Source organism: Chelonia mydas, chromosome 13 (genome assembly GCF_015237465.2).
Source record: "Chelonia mydas isolate rCheMyd1 chromosome 13, rCheMyd1.pri.v2, whole genome shotgun sequence".
Lineage (NCBI taxonomy): Eukaryota > Metazoa > Chordata > Testudines > Cheloniidae > Chelonia > Chelonia mydas.
In genome coordinates this window covers 38,639,243-38,651,496 of record NC_051253.2, presented here as the reverse complement: position 1 = coordinate 38,651,496, position 12,254 = coordinate 38,639,243, and the positions used below count along the sequence as shown (strand labels likewise).

Here is a 12,254-nt window from a genome sequence, read left to right as displayed (position 1 = left end):
GATACCTAGAAACGGTGATCAGACACCCCTTAGCCATCTCTTTGTTGCGATGAACAGGTTGAGGTCCCTTATTCTATCGCTATAAACGTGTTTTCTAATCCGTTCATCATTCCCCTGGCTCGTCTCCGATCCCTCTCCAATTTATCAACCTCTTTCTTGAATTGGGAACACCAGAGCTGGACACAGGATTCCAGCAGAGGGTAAAATAAACTTTCTCTCCCCCCTTTTATGCACCCAAGGGCTGCTTTAGCCCTTCTGATCTCTTTGACACAGCGGTGCCAACCTGCCCCCCCCGAGCATCTGTCCCAGTTCCGTTGCGCCCGCAGCGCAGCTGGCCCGCGGCTCAGCGCCTTGGCCGCGCGGAGCTCAGAAAACGCCCCCAAGGGGCTCCCCGCGGAGAAAGCGGCGCCGCTCTCGGGGTCTGGAGCCGAGCTGTGATCCTGCACCGAGAACCGCACACAGAAGAGGGCTAGCGAGGCAACCCGGGTTTGTACTGCCGCGTGTAACGGTGTCCAACAGCTCTCCTCTTCGGCGGCGGGGCCCGGCTCACAGTGGGACCCAGTGTGTATTTGTTGTGTTTTAAGGTCTCGGAATCATCATCTCCCGGGGCTAAGAATTTTTTCGCATTCAGGTGACTGAAGTTAGGGGCCCAGGCATCTGCTTTGCCCCCTCGTTAAACGGGGTGACTTTTAACAGCGCTGCGCGTCCGGCCGCGGCCCTGGAGCTCGGCGCTGCTCAGGGCCGTCTCCAAGGCGGAGAACTGGGGCAGGGGCCGTTGTGCGCTCAGGGGAGAAGCCGCTTATCCAGCCATCCAAATAAGGGTTCTGGAGCCTCGGGCTCGGCACCCGAACCTTGGCCTGTGTGGCTATGCCGGGGCTTTGTAAAAGAGCCTAGGTGAGTTAGGCGCACAAGTCCCACTGTTTTCAGCACCTAGTTCTCTGAGGCACCTTTGAAAATCCCCTCCTTAGACCTAATCCTGAGCCCTCACCTTAAGGTAACAAGTGTCTGTGGGGTGAGTTTGGGCAAGTCCTAAATGCGATTCCGTTTCTCCATCTGTGAACTGAGGATAATGAGACCTTATCTCCATTGCAAAGCTCTCCGAGATTCGTGTATGGGAAGCATTGTAGGAGAGCCAGGCATTATCTGTTACCATTATTGGTTGAGAATTCACCCCGGAGACGACCAGAGTGTGTTGTGGGGGTGGAGTTTCAAAAGCTTTTCCTTGCAAATAACTTAAGACCAAAAGGATGCTGGAAACTTCTCTCAGTTGGCAGAGATTGTTCTTTAGGGCTGACACTTTCAAAGCCTCTTAGTGGATTTGGATGCTAAATGGTCATTAATATGAACAGGAATTAGGTGCCCAAATCTTTGAGACCCTCAACGTGGCGGTGTAGTGTATGCTTCATTTCCCATCAAGTGTTTTAGCCAGGTGTAAAATATTAGGGAGTATTTGTCAACCTTCAAAATACCTCCCTAGATGATCGCCACGCCTCAGTAGAGCTGGAAGGTTCGTACCCAGCCATTTCCCCTTTGTTAGGAGAGGAATTAACCCTTTTCCGTGGGAATGGAAGAGCAGTTGGTCCGGGCTAGGTGCGTGCCAGAGACAAGCTGCAGGTGCCCGACACGGGGCTGGGACTCGGGGTGAGAATTTAGCAGTGTGTTTACCACCGTGAAGCTCACGTTTGGAAATGGGACTAAACTCACAGTCCAGCCAGGTGAGCGGGGGCAAAAAAAAGTTTGAAGGCTTTTCTTAAACTGAGAGTGAAGGCTGGGGTCTTGCAAGGAGCCTAAGGGACCTTGGCGCCCAGATCTAATTTACTATCAATGGGAATCGGACACCTAAATCCTTACAGTTCCTTTGAAAATTCCAGCTTTGGGCCAAGACAGTGACACCCTGATGTTCCTGAATCCCTTACTCTGCAAATCACTGCCTTGATTTTAGCAGGGCCATGCACACACTAAGATGCTACTCAATGTGAGTAAAGTTCTCAGAATTTGGCCCTTAGATTCCAGAATGTAATCCAGAAATTCACAGATTTCAGAGCACTTTCCAATCTGTTTTTCTTTTTGAAGAGCCTTGTCACACAGTGTGCGAAGTGCTGATTATTTAATATTTGGGAAAGGCACGACTTTGACTGTGGAACCAAGTAAGTGTTCATCTCTCTCACCCTTTAGTCTCCACCTTTTCCCAGCATTACATTCATTTTTCCTTTCAAAAAAGAGAGAGAAATAAAGGAACTGTTCCCTCCCTGGCTGTTCTGGGGCTACAAAGAGGTACAAAGAGAACGTTTATATATATATAACACCCCCCCCCCCCTCCCCGTTTTCATTCCCACTGTTAATACCGTTTTTTCATTGCACTGGAGAAGAATGCTCTCCGGGCTGAATGGAAAGCAGGCCCACTAATAAATATAGCTGGCTGGAAATTTTTGACCAACTTTTTAAAAAATTGAAAATAAACATTTCCCCCCCAACCCCATTAGGTTCAAATCTATCAGCTGCTTTGAAAACATTCAGGGTTCTTTTTTGTAATTTTGAACGATACATTGAATCATGTTTTAAATTGAGATTTTGACTGACATTTTTCCTTTCCTGAAACCTTCATGTTTTGAGGCTATGAGACATTTGTATAGCCCTTTTGATAATGTTATTGCTAAAAGTTAAGAGAATTCTTCCTGGGAAAGAAAAGGGAGGGCATTTCCAAGCCAGGAAAATGGAGACACAGTTGAAACAGATGTCCCTGTTTCTACTGGTTCGATGTGAGGCCGAGAAGTAGTTACAATCAGCTGAATTTTCAGACTGAAGTGATGTGAGAGGCTTCCTGTTCAGTAGGGTTTAGGACAAACTCTGCAGTGATATGACTGGCGAGAAAGCGCTGGGTTTGCAAGGCTGCCGGTGGGACATTTGGACGTGGCGTTAAGCTTTTGGTTGAGCCCAGTAAGGAACAGCTAGGTTGTATTGTAGATAATGTTTGATTCCCATTGCCTCAGGCCAATGCATATGTAGCGTCTCCATTACACGGGTGCAAATCAGGCTGCCTCTGAAGTCACTCTGAGAGCAGGCGCTGGAGTTGTGTGTCTGGCCCTGCAGCACTGTGCATGGGAGACCAGAGCCCTGACTTTTGGCAAAGGCACGAGGCTTTCTGTTGAGCCCAGTAAGTGTCAGTTTTGTTCTCTTCTCCATGTCGGTTGGCGGCGTTGCTCCGGGTCCTCAGCTGGTGCAAACCGGCCCAGCTCTGCCTTCAGTGCAGCCACGCTGGCTCTAGATCATCCAGGAGTCTGACCCGTTGTTTCCAGTGCCTAGATAATGGGGCATGCTGAGCCAGATTATCCCCTCCTAAATCCGGAGTGACACCATTCCAATGAATCGTGTTCCCACTGGGGAAGTGTGGGGAGAGTCCGGCTTTGATGATTTTTATGACTATAAGTGGATAGGAGGCTGGTCTGACGAGCTCTTAGATGGCATTTCGCACGACGGTTCTGAGGGCTCCGTTTGCACAGTCGGGCTTGTTCACACACAGGGCTGCCAGTCAGTCTGCACTAGACCGAGATCACGGAGTCGGGCTGTCAGGAGAACAGGATAGGCCCGAGAGCAGAGAAGAGCTGTGGCATGTACCTGGTTTTTTTATAGTAAGGTAAATTAACAGAATATCCTGGAGACACAAATGGAAAAGCAGCACAATTAGTGTGGAAATCCATCGCTGTTGGGGCTATTACTGCGCTCTAGCTGGTGTAAACGGAAAGGCTTCCCACTGAACTGAGTGCCGGGGCTGATTGACACCGGGGGGGATTTGGCCCATGGATAGACTAGCGCTATTAGGTCACTTCACACCACCCCACTGAATCCCATTGCCCTATGGCTGATTGACACCGGCTGGTGTTTGGTCCCACTGACTTCAGTGCAGCAGTGTGGGTTTATACCAGATGCAACTTGGTTTTCCTTCATATTTACAAAATTGTCAACATCTACTTCCCACCTCAGACAACCCTGGCCATGAGCAGATTGCAGGCACTGACAGGGCCCCTGCACCCCTCATGCCATTCCACGTTCCCTAGGTTTCCTGGATAGTCACCTTCATGAAACATTTTGAGACACCAGCATGAAGTGGTCTGAGGAAATCAGATTTGCTTGCTTTTAAGGTGCCCATAATAACACGTCTCCAGAGAGGGTTGTGTTCCCTCATCCACTCGCACATGGGAAACGCCTTTAAAAGGTGCCCTGAGAGTTGCAAAATATCGTTATAACTCTTAGCAGAGTTGCAAAAGCCCCTGTTGAACTCGGTAACTGTGAATTACTAAAGGATTTTGGGGTTTTGCCACCGTTCCTAGGAGTGGTACTTTACTCCTGAAGTAGAGTCATGACTCCTTGTAGAGCCAGGAGTAAAGAGAGCAGAATCGGTCACCCACTGGCATAACTTTCTTTCTTACCGTTATTGCGATCCTGATGTGGTTTGGCCACATCAAAAAGCGGCGGAACATGAGGGACCTTCCCGCGTGGGCATTTATAATTTCAGACCAGGTGCCAAGATGACGCCAATGCAGGATTAAATTATACTGTTGAGTTTTATGCTACAGGTGTACGGAGTTTGCTAATGTTAAGGCCCACTTGTTAAAGACTGAAGCTCTTACTCAGACAGGAGAGGCTAGTGATGCATGTGAGTTCTCACCAATATAAGTAGGTGTTACGGACCTAGGGAACATGGGGGTTGTTTTTGATATTCATATAAATGTCCACTCTTGAGTTTTCAGGCTGGGCTTTTGAGTGCACAACTCCTTTAGTGTCCTTTGAAAATCACAGCCTTCCTTCCCATCTCTCTCCCCGTCTCTGTCTTCTGTGGTCCCTTCCGCCTTCAGCACCTCTGGCTGATATTTTCAGCAAGGATTCCAGCGAGTGAAAGTTGCACCTAGAATTACGGTCTTTAAAAAATACCTCAGGTGATATTTTCGCCAATTACCATCAGCAGGGCTTGTATCCAAACCCGCAATTTGGAGATGTAGCGCTCTATATCCCATCACCATACCCGAAACTTTCCATTGCTATATCTGACCCAGAGGCGAGAGACTCCATAGTCCATAACTTTATTCTATGATCCTTAACCTAACTCTCCCTCCCTTTAGAGTTTAATCTAACTAAATTATAACCCTCAATTATTTGTTTTCAGAACATCCAGAGATTTCCTCTCCATCTGTCTTTGTTGTGAAATCGACAAAGCCAAGAGAAAACGATGGCAACAAGTTGACGGCGGCTTGTTTAGTTAAGGATTTCTACCCCAGGAACATAAGCGTAAGCATGAGTCAAGAGAAAGAGGTTGTATACAAATCGAAAGAAGGCATTCTCTCTTCCAATGGGAAATACAGCATGATCCAGGTGGTCAAGGTTGAACCTAATGAAGAAGTGAAGTGCTTTGTTGAACACGAAAAAGTCTATATTAACCAGACAGAGCCTCAATCAGGTACAGTTATATGGTCCAAATGTGAAAGTTATCATCGCTTTCCAGATGCACCCTATTTCACGGGGCGTCGTAGTCCTAAATTCAAGGATACCCACCCCTCCCCAGGAATGCTGGAGAGAATTTCTAATGGGAGCTAGGAGGCAGATGTCCAGTGGTGTTTCGGTGCCCAAACACACAGAGAGGTGCACAGAAGGGCTTTCAAAAGCACCTAAGCAGTTCCTTCCTAACTCATTTAGGGCCAGATTTTTAACGGTACCTAGGCTCCCAGTGGGTGTTAGGAACTTAGATGTTTTTAAAAAGTCCAACTAGGTGCCTAAATCCCTTAAAAAAATCTCACCCCCCTGTGACATTTCAAACAGCGTCTAGACACCTAACGCCCACATAAGGCGTTACATAAGGCACCTGACTGCATCTTTAGTCACCTTTGTAAATCTAACCCTAGGTGGGAAATGTGTCAAACTCAATGTTTCTGTGTTGAAAAGTGACCTTTTAAGAACATGAAAAAAATTCCCCATTTAGTCTTTCATGAATAATTGTGTGTCATTTTAATCAAAGTTTTTAAGGAAAACATTCTCGACAATATTATTGAAACTGTGATTGGAATTTTCAGAAATGTAAAGTGGAGTTTAGCTAAACAAAACTTTTGATAACTATTTGGATTATATTTTTGATTTTTTTTAAAAAAGAAAGACCATGATAAAGTTTTAAAAAATAAAGCCTGGCTCGGTTTTGAACTTAGAAATGAAACTAACTTCAAAATGTAACTTTTTCTTGGTAAAAGTGTCTTTACATTTTTCAGCCGGTGCTAGTTGAAAATATTTCTCTTATGGCTTAGATTTTCACAGCCACCTCATGGATTTGGATGTTGAACTCTCATTTACTTAAATGGGAATTGGGACTCCAAATCTCAACTTTAACTTGTGATCCAACGCCATGTAAAGTCTCCTATTGACACGAGTGAGAGTTGGATTCGGAGTTTAATGGAAAAAGCACTTTGTTCCGTCAAATTAATGAGGGCTTTTCAAGTATTTTGTTTCAAAACCTTTCCTTGGTGGAAAATAGGATTTTTTGAAGCATGGATTTTTACAGAAAGTGTCGGCATTTTGAGAATATTTTTTATTTTTAGTCAGGAAAGAAAAAGAGATGTTTTCCCCCCAAAAGGCTTTTGTTCTGGGCTGGTTTTAGCTGATTTTTTTTTTTTTTTTTTCAGTTTTCAGCTAGACTTTTGGGCCAGAATTGTTTGGGTTTTGGTCGCTGAACACCAAAACACAATGTTGTGTTGTTTTGACAAAATGTCGACTTTTTCTGTGGGGAAAAATCAAAAAAATGTGTGACCAGTTCAAAAGTTAATTTCAGCCTGATTTTCAGGCATTTCCATTCACTCATTACTGGGGAGGTTGTATTTATCATTTGTTTCATAATTGTTTTAATTGAGCTCTATTTTCATTTCTCTCTCTTTCGACAGCTCCCATTCAGGCCCCAATCAATAACACTCAGTGGTGTGAACCTTCAAATTCCACTTCCGAAGGTTAGTTACGAAAAATAAAAGGAAATATAATAAAGGGCCAGTGGAATGATGTTTGTTTGAGGGTGTGGATTCAATGCAGATATTTGAGAATGGAATTTCTCAGTTGAAAAATAATGTTTAACTTTTGACTCTTTATGGAACACTGTCAGTTTGTAGTTGCTCTTTCCACGCAGCAGCGCTGGTGACCCACAAACGTTATTCATAGGGCCCGACCAAATTCAGGGCCAAAAACACATCAGGGACTGTGAAATCTGCTCTCTCCCCCGTGAACTCTGGTCTCACCCGTGACATCTGCTTAGTGTAGGGGAGGGGCAGGGCAGGGAGCTCTTGCCATGTGCCCAGCTCCAGCTGCTAGCCCGGACCGGGCTGGGGAGGGATAGGACTTCCTTTTCCCCAAGAGGGACCGCTCCCAGGGCAGAGTCAGACCCACCTCCGAGAACCTCCCAGGGCGGTAGGACGCTCTGTGGCTGCTGGCTGGGAGCCCAGCTCTGAAGGCAGCCCTGCCATCACCAGCAGCACAGCCATGGAGGTGGTAATACCATGACCCCCCCGCCCCCGCAGCAATTGCCTTGCAACCGCCCCCCCCCCAGCCCACTTTTGGGTCGGGAGCCCTTCCGCTACAACACAACGAAATTTCAGGTTTTTAAAATTCTATGACTGTGAAATTGACCAAAATGGACTGTGAATTTGGGAGGGCCCCAGTTATTCACGGAGTCACGCTGTCCGGGGTGGCTCGTGACCATGAGGACCTACTTCAGGGCAGACTGTCAAAAACAGGGCAGACACCCCAGACTGGTGGTGGGTTGTATAATAAGATTTCACCAACTCAGTACCAAATGTGAACTCCTGGATCACTGTACCAGTCTCACCATGGAGTCACAGACAGTCCCTTTTGATGCTCCAATCTATCTTGCCACCCAGACAAATGGGACTGAGTGATAAATGGTCACTTACACCAAAAGTCGCACCACACTCAGGTTGCTTCGAGTCCCAAGAGACCAGCCACTTACACCTAGAACAATTGGTACCCTGGATCTTACAGCAAAGACAACGCCTGTAGCCAATCCTGTAATAAACTATTGAAAGGTTTGTTAAGGAGGAAAAAGGAATAAGAGAGTTATCTCCAGGCTAAAGCAAGCAAACATAGACACACCAGTTAATTACCGGCTAATCCTAAGAGTGGCAGAGTTGCACTGATCTGTCAATTCAAAGTGTTTTCAGGGCAGACCAAGGAGGCAGAACTCTCTGCCCTTCAGTGTTCAAACAGCTAAAAAGAGGGCAAATTTTCTGGTGGACTTGTTTTATTTCCTTCATTCAGCTTCCAAGCCCACAGGACCAGCTTCCTTGCAAGTAGAATTTCTCGGGTGCGATGGGGCCACTACACAATCATTTGTATTGCAAAGGTTCTTGGTGGCCCATCTGAGTGTGATGGTGCATCTGAATGGGCAGAGGTTGTAAATTCAAGGCAAACATTTTTCAAGTTATAAAGCAAAACTTACATCTTTTCTTACAGCCATGGCAAGTGAGACTGATGCATTCAGCACCTTACAAGCATCTCCTAAACTCTAAATCCTGGAGACATTCTGAGAAGACTAATACCTATTTTGAGCAAAACTAACAAAGAGGTGACCTGGTCTGGTCTCCAGCTATGAGTTTGTCAGTTCTTAGCTAATGCCTGCAGCCTGGGCAAGAACTGGCATCTGGCCTGCCAGCGTCACACATGGGCTGAATACAAATGAAAAGCATAGTCTGAATAAAATAAAGAAATGCTACTTTACCTATCTGTACAAAGTCTTTCTTTCTTCCTTTCATATAATTTTTATTGAGGTGTTTCCCACTTTCTGCTGATATAAAGCATTTGATCCAAGAAGGTCCCTCCCTCCTTTTTTTCCCCACAGAGCCAAACATGGAAAAAGTGAACATGCTGTCAGTGACTGTGCTGGGCCTGCGAGTTCTGCTTGCCAAAAGCATCGCCTTCAACATGCTTATGACGGTCAAGTTGTTCATTTTCTGAGGTAGGAACTCTTACTATTATTGTGTCCATTCAGGGACTTGGGGGGGTCACTGTTAGGGATTTTCAAAGGACTTATGGGAGTTTTGGGATACAAAATCCCATTGAAAGCCAATGGGAGTCACTGGGCCGATCTCCAGCTGGTATAATTCAGCTGTAACTCCACTGGAAGCGATGGACCAGATCCCCAACTGGTATAAATTGTCTGCACACCCACTGATTCCATTTGCGGATGCAGATTCTCAGTAGCCTTCAGAAAGCAGGGCCATGGGGTCAGGCACCCAGAATGAGAGGCTGCTTTTGGAAATGTTGGCCTACGGTGCCCAAAGTCACACAGAAAGCCTGGGAATCCAGCACAGATCTCCTGAGTCAGAATCTGGGACATCAGCCATTACAGATCATCACCAGAGTGTAGACCCCAGGGTGATGGTCCTAGTGAAATGAACAGTGTCCAGAATGTCTAAGCACAGATCTGTCATTTTCATAGGTTGTGAGGAGTGAACTAGCAACGGGCTGAAGACAGGAGACTGGGACCAGTGCCAGCGACTTCAGTTGGGGCGGATTCCCAACTGGTATAAACCAATGTAATGCTATTGGAGGGAGTTGGAACAAATCCCCAGCTGGTGTAAATGGCCTGTCGTGCCCTCCGAGTCAATGGGCCGCATCCCCAGCTGCTGTCAATCGGCGACTTTAATACATCTATACCAATTATCACCTTCTTGGGATTTGTCCCTAGATCTTCTTTTCCATGTTTTAAATTATTCATTTCTTTCTGTTCCCCATTCCCTTCATTGCTAGTTAGTTCTGACTCTTAACTGACGTATAACAAGATAGTAAGTACTTGTATTCTTCTTCAGTCTTCTGTTTAATAGGAATATTTAGCAGGAAGTTTCCCTACCACAGTATTACATTGAGGCTTCCAAATCCCTTAGGCAGCTTTGCAGAATCTCAGTTTGATTTTTTTCACTATATAAAAATACTGGTTTATTGCTTAGGAAATCCATTCATAGCTGAAGCATTTATCATTTTAGTGTAGAAAATTTGCACCAGGTCTGTCACTGGTATAAATTGGTGCAACTCAGTTGACTTCAACAGAGCTGTGCTGACATACACCAGGTGGGGGTGTGGCGACACATGTACTCACGTTATTTGTGATAGCTGGTCATTTCACCTTGGAGATCTGTGCATTTATATGAAACTGGTGGTTGCAGCTTTCTGTGCTTATTACGGAAATAATAAAGGTGATTGTGCAAAGGGAAAGAAAGACCCTTTATTTTACCCTCTGTCTTCGGCGATTCTGAATTCATTCTAGTTATGGGTGAGTGGTTGGGTCTGAGCTCATCACCAAGGATTTTATTCAATGGCCACTGAAGTCCAGGGGTTACAGCCATGAATTTCTGTAACTTGAGTTCATCTGCCTGTGGACTTTTTGCAAGGAAAACACTGCACAAAACTGTTCCCACTTTCATCACCAAGGGTGGGATTTTGAAAATTGCATTTTGTAGTTAGGCAAACAAAGTCCACTGAAGTCAATGGGGGCTGTGCTCCTAATCCACGTAAGTGCTTTTCACAGTCCAACCATAGAGGTGGTATGAAGAAAAAGTAATATTGTTAAAAGTTTGGATTTTTCAAAGGGGCCTCAAGGAGTAAGGCATGTAGCCCCCACCCCTGTAGCTTTCAATAAGATTTGGGCATCTAACTCCTTTGGCCCCTTGGAAAATTCCAACCAAAATATTCTGGATATTCTTCCATCCTACCAAAAGAGACACAGAGATGCACACAAAAATACATGTGGGCATACGCACACGGGTGTGCAGGGGATAGTGTGTGTGTGTGTGTGTGAGAGAGAGATGGGGGTGTAGGGGGATAGGTAGACAGAGATAGAGAGACGGGTGTGTATGGGGATAGAGAGATTGAAAATACAAAGTTTAGAAGAGAACATTTGTTATTTTTGCTGTTCAGTGCTAACAGGAAGGCACTAGGAGGAAATAACTTTTGGTGGTTTGCTGGATGATACAGTTACTACAGCAACCTGGACCAGAGGGTTATTTGTAGTCATAATACATCCCCTCCCCCACCGTCCTTCCCCTGCTTTATGTCAGTTACTAGCAGGCGCCCAAACGAGGCAGGATGCTGCGGTGACAGCCGCTCAGCTAGTCACGCCATGCAAAACAACAGCCTCATGCTCATTTCAGAAAAACATTTTAACCGCCACCGTCTTTGATGTGATGTTTTTCTGATGCTGACTCTGAGTCAGGGCTGACCCCAGTGCCCCAGTTGGAGGCTAAGAGGGGATGGGCTGTAGGATGAGCTCTGGGGCAGGGTCAAGTTCAAGGTCTCGGTCGTTAGCTCCATGGGGCTTCGTGGCCCAGGATACCTGAAGGAGCCTACAGCTCTGGAATGAGGACCGTGGTCCTCCGGCAAAGTGGAACCATCTGTCATAAGGATGATCACTTCTGTAACATGGACACAGAGCAGCATGAGACATTTTAAAAATATCTCCCTCCCCCCAAAGCCCTTCCAAAACAGCACTCCACCGCAGACACAGCTCTCCTTGGAGCGAGGAGGAGAGAGAGAAAAGAAAGCGCGTGTAACAGATGTTAGTCCCATTGTGCTAGGGGGTGCTGTGCTGCCGGGAATGATGTGGGGTTCAGTGGAGGGGGTCTCCCCCAGAGTCAGTGCTGACCCCAGTGCGCCAGTGTGGCAATAAAGGGTGCTGAGCTGCAGAAAACTAGCAGGTGACAGGGTGCTGGAGCAGCCGTTTTTGAAAAAGAAAACAGAGACACAGACCACAGACCACGTTGGCTCATGTAAGATGCTGCAGCAGAGCGCGGCAGGGCCCCCCTTAGCTCCTGCCTCTGCTAGTTTCACAAAGTCACCCTGAGACCCTGGCGTTAGTCAGCACTGGTGCAGTTTATTCACAAGCTTGTTCCCACCTCCGTTTCACCCTATACAGTTGGCCCTTCACCGTCTACAGGCAAGAATGATAGAATACCAGGGGTGGATGAGACCTCATCTAGTCCAACCCCCTGCTCAAAGCAGGACCAACACCAACTAAATTATCCCAGCCAGGGCTTTGTCAAGCCAGGCCTTAAAAACCTCTAAGGAAGGAGATTCCACCACCTCCCTAGGGAACCCATTCCAGTGCTTCACCACCCTCCAAGTGAAAAAGTTTTTCCTAACATCCAACCTAGACCTCCCCTACTGCAACTTGAGACCATTGCTCCTTGTTCTGTCATCTGCTACCACTGAGAACAGCCTAG

At 46.4% G+C, this 12,254-nt stretch overlaps 1 protein-coding gene across 1 annotated transcript in view; it reads left to right on the top strand.

Annotated features, from left to right (window-relative positions):
* LOC119563617 (immunoglobulin lambda-1 light chain) overlaps window positions 1–10,251 on the top strand; it is a 216,385-nt gene extending 206,134 nt beyond the window's left edge. The window contains exons 6-9 of the mRNA XM_043527487.1: window positions 5,162–5,452; window positions 6,918–6,980; window positions 8,879–8,995; window positions 9,479–10,251. Of these exons, the coding sequence (XP_043383422.1) occupies window positions 5,162–5,452; window positions 6,918–6,980; window positions 8,879–8,994 (470 nt within the window). The 3' untranslated portion in view covers window position 8,995; window positions 9,479–10,251. The remainder of the gene's footprint in view (window positions 1–5,161; window positions 5,453–6,917; window positions 6,981–8,878; window positions 8,996–9,478) is intronic.
* Window positions 10,252–12,254: the final 2,003 nt, after the last annotated feature.